Source organism: Mirounga angustirostris, unplaced genomic scaffold, assembly GCF_029215605.1.
Source record: "Mirounga angustirostris isolate CCGP_5_RB_7025 unplaced genomic scaffold, mMirAng1.0.hap1 SCAF_7, whole genome shotgun sequence".
Lineage (NCBI taxonomy): Eukaryota > Metazoa > Chordata > Mammalia > Carnivora > Phocidae > Mirounga > Mirounga angustirostris.
Window position 1 is genome coordinate 36,243,260 of NW_026991715.1, and position 12,066 is coordinate 36,255,325.

Genomic DNA, 12,066 nt, shown 5'->3' on the forward strand with positions numbered 1-12,066 from the left:
GGCAGCAACCTCTTCGACCTCAGCCGAAGCAACTTCTTCCTAGAAACATCGCCAAAAGCAAGGGAAGCAAGGGCAAAACTGAACTATTGGGACTTCATCAAGATAAAAAGCTTTTGCAAAGCAAAGGAAACAGTCAACAAAACCAAAAGACAACCGACAGAATGGGAGAAGATATTTGCAAATGATATATCAGATAAAGGGCTAGTATCCAAAATCTATAAAGAACTCATCAAACTCAACACCCAAAGAACAAAGAATCCAATCAAGAAATGGGCAGAAGACATGAACAGACATTTTTCCAAAGAAGACATCCAAATGGCCAACAGACACATGAAAAAGTGCTCAATATCGCTCGGCATCAGGGAAATCCAAATCAAAACCTCAATGAGATACACCTCACACCAGTCAGAATGGCTAAAATTAACAAGTCAGGAAACGACAGATGTTGGCAGGGATGCGGAGAAAGGGGAACCCTCCTACACTGTTGGTGGGAATGCAAGCTGGTGCAGCCACTCTGGAAAATTGTATGGAGGTTCCTCAAACAGTTGAAAATAGAGCTACCATATGATCCAGCAATTGCACTACTGGGTATTTACCCCAAAGATACAAAAGTAGGGATCCGAAGGGGTACGTGCACCCCGATGTTTATAGCAGCAATGTCCACAATAGCCAAACTGTGGAAAGAGCCAAGATGTCCATCGACAGATGAATGGATAAAGAAGAGGTGGTATATATATACAATGGAATATTTTGCAGCCATCAAAAGGAATGAGATCTTGCCATTTGCAACGACGTGGATGGAACTGGAGGGTATCATGTTGAGTGAAATAAGTCAAACAGAGAAAGACATGTATCATATGATCTCACTGATACGAGGAATTCTTAATCGCAGGAAACAAACTGAGGGTTGCTGGAGTGAGGGGTGGGGTGGGAGGCTTGGGGTGACTGGGTGATAGACACTGGGGAGGGTGTGTGCTCTGGTAAGCGCTGTGAATGGTGCAAGACTGTTGAATCTCAGATCTGTACCTCTGAAACAAATAATGCAATATATGTTAAGAAAAAAAAAAGAAGAAGAAGAAGGTAGCAGGAGGGGAAGAATGAAGCGGTGGAAATCGGAGGGGTAGACGAATCATGAGAGACGATGGACTCTGAAAAACAAACTGAGGGTTCTAGAGGGGAGGGGGGTGGGAGGATGGGTTAGCCTGGTGGTGGGTATTGAGGAGGGCACATTCTGCATGGAGCACTGGGTGTTATGCACAAACAATGAATCATGGAACACTTCATCTAAAATTAGTGATGTAATGTATGGGATTAACATAAGAATAAAAAAAAAAAGAAAGAAAAAAAAAGAGTGGTAGCTTGAAAGAATGAAAAGAACATCAGATAGGGAGGCAAGTCACCAAGTTTGGGTTCTGCCTCTGTCACTCTATAGTTTTGTGGCTCTGGGCCCTTCATTTACTCTCTCTGGGACTTAGTTTCCTCATTTATAAAAAGAAAGTTAAAGAGGTTGGTTGTTAGATTATGCCTAGATTTCAAGTTTTAACACTGTGAGGACTTAAGCATTCTGTGTTTTTGCTAGCTTATTTGTTTTATAATGTTCTTCACAAAATTGTTAGATGGTCTGAGACCTTACAAGTAGAAACAAAGAAAGGGGATTTTTGTCTATACTTCACCTATAGGCAGAAATTCAGGGGGTAAGAATCAGACACTGCTCAACATTTCTTCTTTCTAGAAGATTTTTCTGTCATTCTTGAGAAATTTTTGTATTTTTATTTAAGCACATGGTGACTTGGCTAAAGGAAGCTATAAAAGTCCTGATATCCCAAGATGTAAGCAAACTCCACATAAATCTTGTAATTTTCTTTATTTTATAAGCAATAAGGTAGGTCCTTTAAACACTTACACTGAGCATAAATATTGAAAGCTCTTGGAGTTTGCAGTGGATTGTTTGACCAACCTCTCTGACTTTCAAGGAACTATTTCTGTCTCCTGGGAACAGCTCCCTATCCCCCCGCCCTACACACACCTCCTCACACTCACCCATGTAGCCTCAGGGTGAGTGGGCATCTCTCCACAACGTGGTCACCCTCTGGCCACCGTCTCCTTTCTGGAAATCTGTTCATTTTGAGACTGAGAAAGCATCATGGGAATCATTTGGGAGTAATGTTTGCTTCAGAGCTCAGGATTTTCATGAATGAATCTGGAGGAGGAATAGATTTGGAACTGAGAAAGGGAGAGCTAATTACCTTCAAGGCGTTCGCTGAACATCCCCTTGGCAATGTCCAGCCGGCAGTTGAACATACTGACCTGCAGCTCCCAAAAGAAGCACCGCCATGGGTTGGAAGTCATCAGAGAACAGGCTGTCCACGAAAGTCAGAGCAGCTGTAGTCACCTAAGGAGAGTGGAAGAGGCCAACAATAGACCCATAGGCAAAAAAAAAGAGGAGGAAACACAAAGCAAAAGAGACTGTGAAAGATGATCAGGACTTTGGGCCAGGCCTGTATCCCTGTCCTCTGCTCTCTGAGGAATGTCAGAGTCAGGTAAAACCTAGAGTTTTGGGAATTCTGCCTTTGGGCTTCATGAGACCACTCAGGACCTCTCCCTCTTTAAGTCTTAACCAGATTCTCAGCTGGAGTGAGGTGAAGTTGAATGCCTTGCTCCAGCAGAGTCTGGCATCTTCCTCCCATTTCCATGATCCCAGAGACAGACTCAAACACAGAAACACTGCTTTGGTTGGGTGAGTATTTTTATGTTTCAGCTCAACAGTCACAGAAAATAAATGGATATGGTTTTGGTTTGAACTACATCCCCCGGGGTTTATTTATGTATTTAAAACATAAGTTTAGTTTTGCCACTGAGTTAAAAAAAAAGGGGGGGAGGATAAGTGAGCTCAAGTCAAAATTCACAAAATGTGCAGCTATTGGTATATAGATAACATGTCAATTCCCTAGCTCTTTATTCTTAGCTGTCTCCTTCAAAGAGAAGTGGGTAACATTTTACTCTTTACTAGAAAGGTCTATGAAAAAATAGGTTACTTATTATTCCTCTTCTATTTTCCTCTGAGTGAAGGGGAATATTCCTAAATTTAGTAAAGTCCAAGTAGGTCTTCTTTTCCTTGTCATGTTGTTCCTGTTTCCTTCATGATCTGGCACAACTCTTGTGGTCATACGGGGGAGTTATTTTTGCGGCAAAGTGTTACTGCTTCTTTTTCTGCCTGAGTGTTAAGGACAGAACCTAGGTAGTAATCCTGGAGACTCCTGCCCTTGGCAGAAGAACAATGATGAGGTTAATGAAGTGTCAGAAGACGGCAAAATCCGCTCCATTGTTACGCTCTCCAACTTTTTAATTAGGAGTCCTGATGAATGGCTTGCTTGTAAAACATTCTTTCACTGGGTGACACCCCCGCCCAGTCAGGAAAGGTGAGGAAGTACATGATGAGATAAAGCAGGGCAGTCTGTCTCTGTCTGCTTTATCCTATGTGGGTCCGGCTCACATCCAGCGCCCGTAGCTGCCTGTGGCTGCCATAAATCATGTCCCAGGGGCTCCCAGAGGCCGGAGCTGCCAGTGTAGCATGAATTACCATGGAAACATGAGATAGCTGGGAGCCGTCTGTTACCATGTTCTTCCTGCAGACCCTTGGTTTACATCCAGAGTTTCCCACAGCTTTTTTTGGTGCGCTTTCTAGATGGAGCCTTAAGATTTGGGCTCTTGTGGGATTGTCTGCTTCCAGGTACTCATAGTCATGAACCCAGAAGGTTTTCTGGAGCTGTCATTATTGAACAACCTAGGACACTCATGAGAGAACCCAAATTTCGCCAAGTTTTTACCTCAGAGGAAGTACTCTAAATGTTTTCCTCATTGTGTTGTGATAGATGTGTGTTCTGATCATTTCCAGGACCCTGTGGACATTATCCCTGGGACACAGCCACCTTTCTTTTCCCAAGTGAATAGAGTTTTGTTCAGGAAAGGTATCCAGGCTAGAAAGACAGTGTGATTTTATGTGGATGGATGAGGTGCAGGGAGAAGAATCCCTTCTAGGAATAGAAATATGGACGCTTCGTTATAATTGTACAAAACATATTTTCCAGACTGTGATCTTTGGACATTTTGAGAGGGAGGGGAGTATGGGGGGCCCAGGAGAGGCTATAACTCTCCGTTCTCTCCAGCCCCTGCTGATCTCTATTTGTCTCTTCTAGATACCTCATATAAATAGAATCATAAAGCATTTGTCCTCTTGTGTCTGGCCTGTTCCACTTAACATAATGTTTTCAAGGTTCATCTATGTTGTGATGTAGTATGTGTCAGTATTTCCTTCCTTTTTATGGCTGCACAGTATTCCCTTGTATTTAGATACTGCATTTTGTTGATGCATTCCTCTGTTGATAGACACTGGGTTGCTTCTACTTTAGGCCATTGTGAATAATACTGTGAACATGGGGGCACTAGTATCTGAGTCCTTGCTTTCTGTTCTTTGACCACCCCCACTTTTTATTTAAATTGGTGGGATGGTCGTGTATGTGGGAATCCTCATTTCTAAGAATCTGGTGTTTTGTCTGAATCTAGCTGTCATTGTTCTTTGTATCTAGCATTCTTAAGGTATTTGAGGAATTCTACCCTTTTTTTTTTTTTAAGATTTTATTTATTTATTTGAGAGAGAGAACAAGCGGAGGGGAGAGGCAGAGGGAGAAGCAGTCTCCCCACTGAGCAAGGAGCCCAATGCAGGATTCGATCCCAGGACCCTGGGATCATGACCTGAGCCCAAGGCAGCTGCTCAACCAACTGAGCCATGCAGGTGCCTCTCAGTATTCTGGGAGGTGGAGGAAGGCAGTCATAGTTTGGGTATGGGCAAAGTGGGCTTCAGATAATGGGCAGGGGTCCACCAGTGGAGCCTCTGTGCATACCTTTCTCAGGTTGTGGTATAACACCTGGGTTGAAGTGGTCTTTTTTTTTTTCTAAGGTATTTATTTGAGATAGAGAGAGCACAAGCAGGGGGAGTTGCAGAGGGAGAAGGAGAAGCAGACTCCCTGCTGAACCAGAGCCCAAAGTGGGACTTGATCCCAGGACCCTGAGATCATGACCTGGGCCAAAGGCAGACACTTAACCAACTGTGCCACCCAGGCTCCCCTGAAGTGGTCTTGATAAGTGTTTCACATGATGTACTTTATCTGGCCTTTGCTACATTTTATCACAGAGTTTGCCGAGCCATTAGGAGAGGACTTAAGGTTAAGGACGAAAGTACCTAGTGAGAAGTGACTTTCTCACTCTGAAGGGTCTGCTTTTTTTTTTTTTTTTTTTTTAAGATTTTTATTCATTTGAGAGACAGCAAGAGTTGGGGGAGGGGCAGAGGCAGAGGGAGAAGCAGGCTCCCCACTGAGCAGGGGGCTCCATCCCAGGACCTCAGGATCATGACCTGAGCGGAAGGCAGATGCTTAACCGACTGAGCCACCCAGGCGCCCCCTGAAGGATCTGCTTTTATTTGTAAGAAATGTCTGAACCTACCCAGTCTCAGATAGCTCAGCTAATTCCTTACCCATTTAGAATAATTGGCAATAGGGCCAGTCAACTACAAGAAGTACCGGAAACAGATTATGATTACCCTCAAGCATGTACCTTTGGGACCAAGAGCTTAAAAGACTTTCCTTAATTAAGGGAGATAGCTATAACTTATTTTTAAGTAGCTTCATTGTATACAGTAGGGGCTAAAGTCATTTTTTAAAATGGTTGTTTTTTTCAAGTGGTGAAAAGTTCATCCTCTAGTGTTGCTAGTTTGCTTATTAAATTTCTCTTTCTAAAAAAAATTTTTATTCTTTTTTTAGAGAGAGAAGGGTGGGGGAGGGGCAGAGGGAGAGAGAGAGAGAGAATCCCAAGCAAGCTCCACTCCCAGTGAGGAGCCCTATGCTGGGCTCATGACCATGAGATCATGACCAGAGCCGAAATCAAGAGTTAGATGCTTAACTGACTGAGCCACCCTGGTGCCCCTTAAATTTCTCTTGACAAACATTATAAAGATAGTTCAATTTCATCCAAGCCTTTCTTACCATAAATTACCATCTCATAAAGATTAAAACTGTAAGATTTTGTTTTAAATAGCTGTACCTGCTTTCTTGGTAGACTAAATATATAGGGGTTTCTTTGTTTTTTTATGTTATAAGCATTCTTTTGCCCCTAAAGAATGACAAACCCTCCCCTTTATCACCATCCTGCTACAGCCTGCCACCAAGACTAAGGTTCTCACCCTGGAGCAACTCCTTTGGCTTAAAACCCTTCATTTCCAGGAAGCTGTTAAATCTAAGGGTAGTGTTGGTGTTGGTAGAGGTGGTGTGTGTGTGTTTCTATTTCAGGGAGGATCTCTAAATATATACTCTAAATATATACCTATTCTGGATCGCCTGGACATTTACCCCATCGCTATAACATCGTTATAGCTCCCAGGTTTGCATGGGAATTTATGCTTACACTGGGAGCAAGGGAAGGCCATTGACTTCCCATCGCAGGGTCGACTTAAGGGAAGACATTATGTAGAAATTGAGTCTTAGGAGGTCCACGCCAGCAGAGGTGTTCCAAACTCAAAAGCCTGATGTGATCACTACCTTTTTCATTACAGGCAAAGACTCAGCCAAGAGCCAGCTTGTAGATTCCAAGTTCATTAGGACTTTTTTCTTGAAAAGAAATTTTTTTAGTATTGTATTTTAAATTTCAAAATGATGGAACAGAAGTTAAAATGGGTTTATTATCAAAGAGGACAAATTACAACAATAGTAATAATAATTTATAAAGCCCATTTTAGTGCTGGGCACTGGGCTAAGTACTCCCCTCCTCTTGTTGCATTTAATCCTCACAACATTCCTGATTTGGGTTTCACTCTCTTCATTTTAGAGGGGAGGGGTGGGGGCTTAACGATATTAAGTCATTTGCCCAAATCACACAGTGGGCTTTCAACCCAGGCAGCCTGACTCTCTGCTCTGAGCCTGCTTCAGTGAAGGAAAAGACACACAATGGTATCTTTCTGCTCTGAAACACAATTTTAGGAGCACCTGGGTGGCTCAGTCAGTTAAGTGTCTGCCTTCGGCTCAGGCCATGGTCCCGGGGTCCTGGGATCAAGCCCCCCCCAATCAGACTCCCTGCTCAGCAGGGAGTCTGCTTCTCCCTCTCCTCCTCGATCATACTCTCTTGCTATCTCTCTCTCTCATATAAATAAAATTTTTAAAAAACAAACACAGTTTTAGCCATTCATCTCAGCAAATTAGTATCATCTGCCACACATATCTATATTTTAGATTTTATTGTCATAATTTTGCTTATAATTTCTTTATAAGTTAATCATATGTATTTATGAATTTGTCTTGGTTTAATAGTTGTGTAAGAACGATAAGCATAAGAGTTTATGCCTAGTTTTATATATTTGTGTGTATTTAAGTAATATTATAATAAAAATAGCTTAGGTCAATACTGGCAACCCACAGCATCGAGTCATTAACACCCTCAGCACATTAACACTGTTTACTTTAAATAAAATCCCTTAATAGCCCAAGAGACTGGACATATTTGATGGACTGGGAGTGAAGAGGTAATGAGAAGCCTCAAAACAGAAGGTATGTTCAGAAATAGCTCTGCAGCTGGGTGCAAGGTACCCAGGGGGGAGCAGGAGAGGTCGAAATCTATTTTCTCTCAGTACTTTGAAGACCGGATTCTACTCTGTGTTGGCCACTACTGTTGGGTTGAAAAGTCTGCTGCCAGTGTAAATGCCACTTCGTAGGCAATCCCTCTTTCCGCCACCTGTTTTGAAGACACTCTCCGTGGTTTTCTCCCCCCTCACAGCTCTTGGTCTAGATGTGGCTGTAGTTCTGTTTCTACTCTGCAGGACTCCATGTGCTTCCTGAAACGTAGGATTCATGTCTTTCATCAACTTTGGAAAATTCTCAGTAAAAATCCCTTCAAATACTATCTGTCCACATTTCCATTCTGTCATACTACAGCTCCTCCTCTCATTCTCTTCTCCCTGACCTCTTGATTTCACCATGTTACATTCCGGTTAATTTCTTCAGATTTATTTTTTTCTTTATCCATATTCTCTCCCATATGTCCAGTATAATATTTAGCCCATTTGTTAGGACTTTTTTTTTTTTTTTTTTTAGAGAGAGAGAGAGTGTGTGTGTGTGTAAGCCAGGGCAGGGGGGCAGAGGAAGAGGGAGAGAGAGAATCTTAAGCAGGCTCCATGCCCAGTGCAGAGCCTGATGTGGTGGCTTGATCTCATGACCCTCAGATCATGACCTGTAGCCAGAATCAGGAGTTAGATGCTTAACTGACTGAGCCACCCAGGCTCCCCTTCTTAGTTTTTTTTTAAATGGAAGAGAGAGGTATAGTTCATCATTTACATTTTTAAATAACTTTATTGAGATCATTTATGTACAACAAAACATACCCACTTAAACTGTATAATTAGATGGGTTCTGATGAATGTATATGCCCATGAAACCCCCACCACAATCAAAATACAGAACATTTCCATCACTCCTAAGAGTTTCCTTATTCCCCTTTGGTAAGTTTTCAGCAATTCCTTCTTCAAATATTTTTTTCTACCCTTTTTTTTCTTTCTCCTCTTCCTTTGGAGTTCCAGTTGTATGTGTATTGCAACATTTGTATATTGTTCCCTCAGGTCTCTGAGGTTCTCCTCAATTTACCTTAATCTTTATTCTTTCTGTTTCTTGGTACTCTTGTTGCCCTACAAGTTCACTGATTCTTTCTTCGGCCATTCTCAATAGATAATTGAGCCCATGTAATAAACTTTTTAAATTTCAGTTTTTGTGCTTTTCGGATCTAGAATTTCCTTTTTTTTTTTTTCTCAGTTTCCGTTTTTCTTTTGAGAATTCCTAGCTGTCCATTCAATACGATACCATATTTTCCTTTACTTCTTTGAACATACTTATAATAATTGCTTTAAAGTCTGCTAAATTCAAGATGTGGAGGCATTCAGAGTCAATTCCTATTGGCTGCCTTTTCCCCTGAATACAGAGCACACTTAACATTTCTTGGTATATCTAGTAATTTCTGGTTGAAAATTGAGCCTTACAGATGATACATTATGGCAACTCTAGATTCTCTTTCGTTCTTCTGAGGTGCATTTTGTTTTCTAGTAGGCAATTAACTTGTCTGGACTTCAGTGTTACTTTTGTCTCCCTTAGAGTATGCAACATTGAATATCTCTGTTCTTATGGCTTCTCATTGCTACTTTTCCCACCTAATCCTTTGGGAGTTTTCCACTTCTTATAATGTAGTGTTTAGTGAAGGATTTCAACAGAGATAGAGGTCACTCTCTTTGATTTTCTTGCTTTTAGTGATTCCCCTCTTCTTAATTTCTAGCTATTTTGGCTGGTCTGGGGCTCTGTCTCTGACCTTTCAAGCCTGTAAGATTCAACTTTCTGGTACCTGACTTGTGCATGTTTGGGAAGTTAACTCAATTTTGGAAAAAAGGCAGCAAACTCACAGATAGGGCAGCACACAGTTTTTTTTTACTCAAGAGCAGATTGCTTTCTGGTTTCTGCCCACTTTTTCCCTAGGCCTCTTAGTGCCTCTTCCCACACATGCGTAGTTTAGCTCTTGGCCCAGAAGTTGGGCAGAGTTTATACTCAGAGTTTTATACTCTTTCTGTGGTTTTTCTGCTGCCAGTACTTTTCCTGTAGATTTCTAGCTATGTTTTCAGCCTTGAACTCTGATCTTTGGCACCTTAGCTGGTAAGGCTGTGGTTTTCCACTGCTATTTTTTTGTTTTTTGTTTTTTGTTTTTGTTTTTGTTTTTGTTTTTGTTTTTTACAACTAGAGCTGTAAGGGTTGGGCATCATCCTCAGTCCGGGAAGACATAAACTCTCAATTCTGACCCCTTCCTGTGGCAGTTTATTGAGATTAAACTCTCTTGCTTCTGTCTGCTTTTGGACTCTCTCCACAGTCCAAAATTTTACTTAGATGTCCTCTAAAACATATTTCTTTAGTCTTATTTCTATTATTGTTATCTATGGGAGGGCTTCATGTCTGCTTCACTCCTCTGACATTTCTGGAAGCAATCTACCCATTAGGTTTTTAATTTCAGTATCTCTGTTGTTCATTTGGAATTTTATTTCATTCCTTTCTGAGTTAAACCCACCTGGTGTTCATGATAGTTTTTTTATTTCTCACACTGTAAGTCCCTTTTGAAAAAATGTATTTGACCACTTTAAATGTACTTCTTGATAGTCTGTATCCAGTTAGTACCCGAAAGTCCAGTGTCTGAAGTGCTTGAGTATTCCACAGCACCATTTTTGTCCATTGACTCCCTCTTGTTCAACTTTTTATAAGTAATTTTTGTTTTGTTTTGTTTGAGAGAGAGAGAGAAAGAGAGCGTGTGTGGGCAGGAGAGGGGCAGAGGGAGAGAGAAAATCTTCAGCAGCCTCCATGCTTAGCTCAGAGCCTGAGGCAGAGCTCTATCTCATGACCCTGAGATCATGCCCTGAGCTGAAACCAAGAGTCAGACACTTAACCAACTGAATCACCCCGTTGCCCAGTAATTCTTGGATTGTTTGCTTGTACTTGGTGTCTAAAGAATATCATGGACCACTCTCTTACATTAATTTCTAAGGGTATGGGTTCCTAGATGAAGCAAGTAGTATAAGTTTGTAGTCCAATTCTGCTTGAGGACAGGCTCATGATTATAGCTTCTTAGAGGGAGACTTTCCTTTCTCATGATACAGGCCTGAGCACAGCCATATCCCCAAACCATGGGATAGATTATTTTTCCCTTGATCCATCCCATCACTGACAGTACAGCTCTTTGAAACTCCTGGTTGGTAGTAGTCTCAGTAATAGTTTCTGCTTACTTCCAGCTCAAGATCTCTCCTTTGTCACCTCAGCCCACCAGAAGCTTTTAAAACTTTTTCTACTTGATTACCATGAGAAATGAGATGAACTTCTAATACTGCCAGTTCCCACTTACTGCTCTGATTTTTTATTTCCTAATTGACTTGACTTTCTACTCTAGAAAGTTTTAAACAGAAAAAATACTAAAAGAATGTAGGGCGCCTGGGTGGCTCAGATGGTTAAGTGTCTGCCTTCGGCTCAGGTCATGATCCCAGGGTCCTGGGATCGAGTTCCACATCGGGCTCCCTGCTAGGTGGGGAGCCTGCTTCTCCCTCTGCCTCTGCCTCTCTCTCTCTCTCTCTGACTCTCATGAATAAATAAATAAAACATTTAAAAAAATGCAATAAACTCCCATACCCCCACCTCCTATATTTATTTATTGTTAACATTTTGCCTATTTGCTTTTGTGTGTCTGTGTTTGCTGAACCATTGTAAATTATATATATCATGATATTTTACCCCTGAATATGTTATTATGCATCTCCAAAAATGAGGGTTTTCTTTACAAGATTGTAGTACTATTTAATACCTAACAAAGTGTATTAATCAGGATTCTCCAGAGGAATTGTGTGTGTGTGTGTGTGTGTGTGTGTGTAGAGAGAGAATGTATGTGTGTGTAGAAGGGGTAGGAGAGGAAAAGAAATTTTGCCAGAAAATTCTCTAGAACCAAAAGTCATGTATTTCTAGACTGAAAGGGCCCACCACTAACCTACTGCAATGTATGGAAAATATCTGCAGCAAGGCGCATTATTCTAATACTTCAAATACTGGAGCCAGAGAAGATAATGAAAACTTCCAGAGAGGAAAAGAGGTAAAATTCAATGATCAGGAATCAGAATGGCATTACACTCCCTCATGTCAGCACTGTAAGCTTAAGGGACAACAGAGCAATGCCTTCATGTTCCTGAGGGAGGGTAATTTACAACTGAGAGTTCCATACCTGGCTAGACTAGCAAATGAAGACCGAAACACCTTCTAAATAGTAACTTTCCATTTACCATTTGTGAAAAAAGCTACTAGAGGTAATATTAAATAGCCCAAGGGCTAAATCAAGAAAGAAGATTGCATGGGATCCTGGCATAGCAAATCTAAAATAGGAGAGAGGCACGAGGAATCCCAGGAAAATATTGGTGGGAAGCCACAGGGTAATGGTGCTGCCAAAGGCCCTCACAGATCTGAG

General features: G+C 41.4%; 1 protein-coding gene across 1 annotated transcript in view; it reads right to left on the minus strand.

The window, feature by feature from the left end:
• Window positions 1-2,008: 2,008 nt before the first annotated feature.
• FGF1 (fibroblast growth factor 1) overlaps window positions 2,009-12,066 on the minus strand; it is a 117,481-nt gene continuing 107,423 nt past the window's right edge. The window contains exons 4-5 of the mRNA XM_064596103.1: window positions 2,308-2,392; window positions 2,009-2,200 (exon numbers count right to left, since the gene is read on the minus strand). Coding sequence (XP_064452173.1) covers window positions 2,349-2,392 — 44 coding nt within the window. The 3' untranslated portion in view covers window positions 2,009-2,200; window positions 2,308-2,348. The remainder of the gene's footprint in view (window positions 2,201-2,307; window positions 2,393-12,066) is intronic.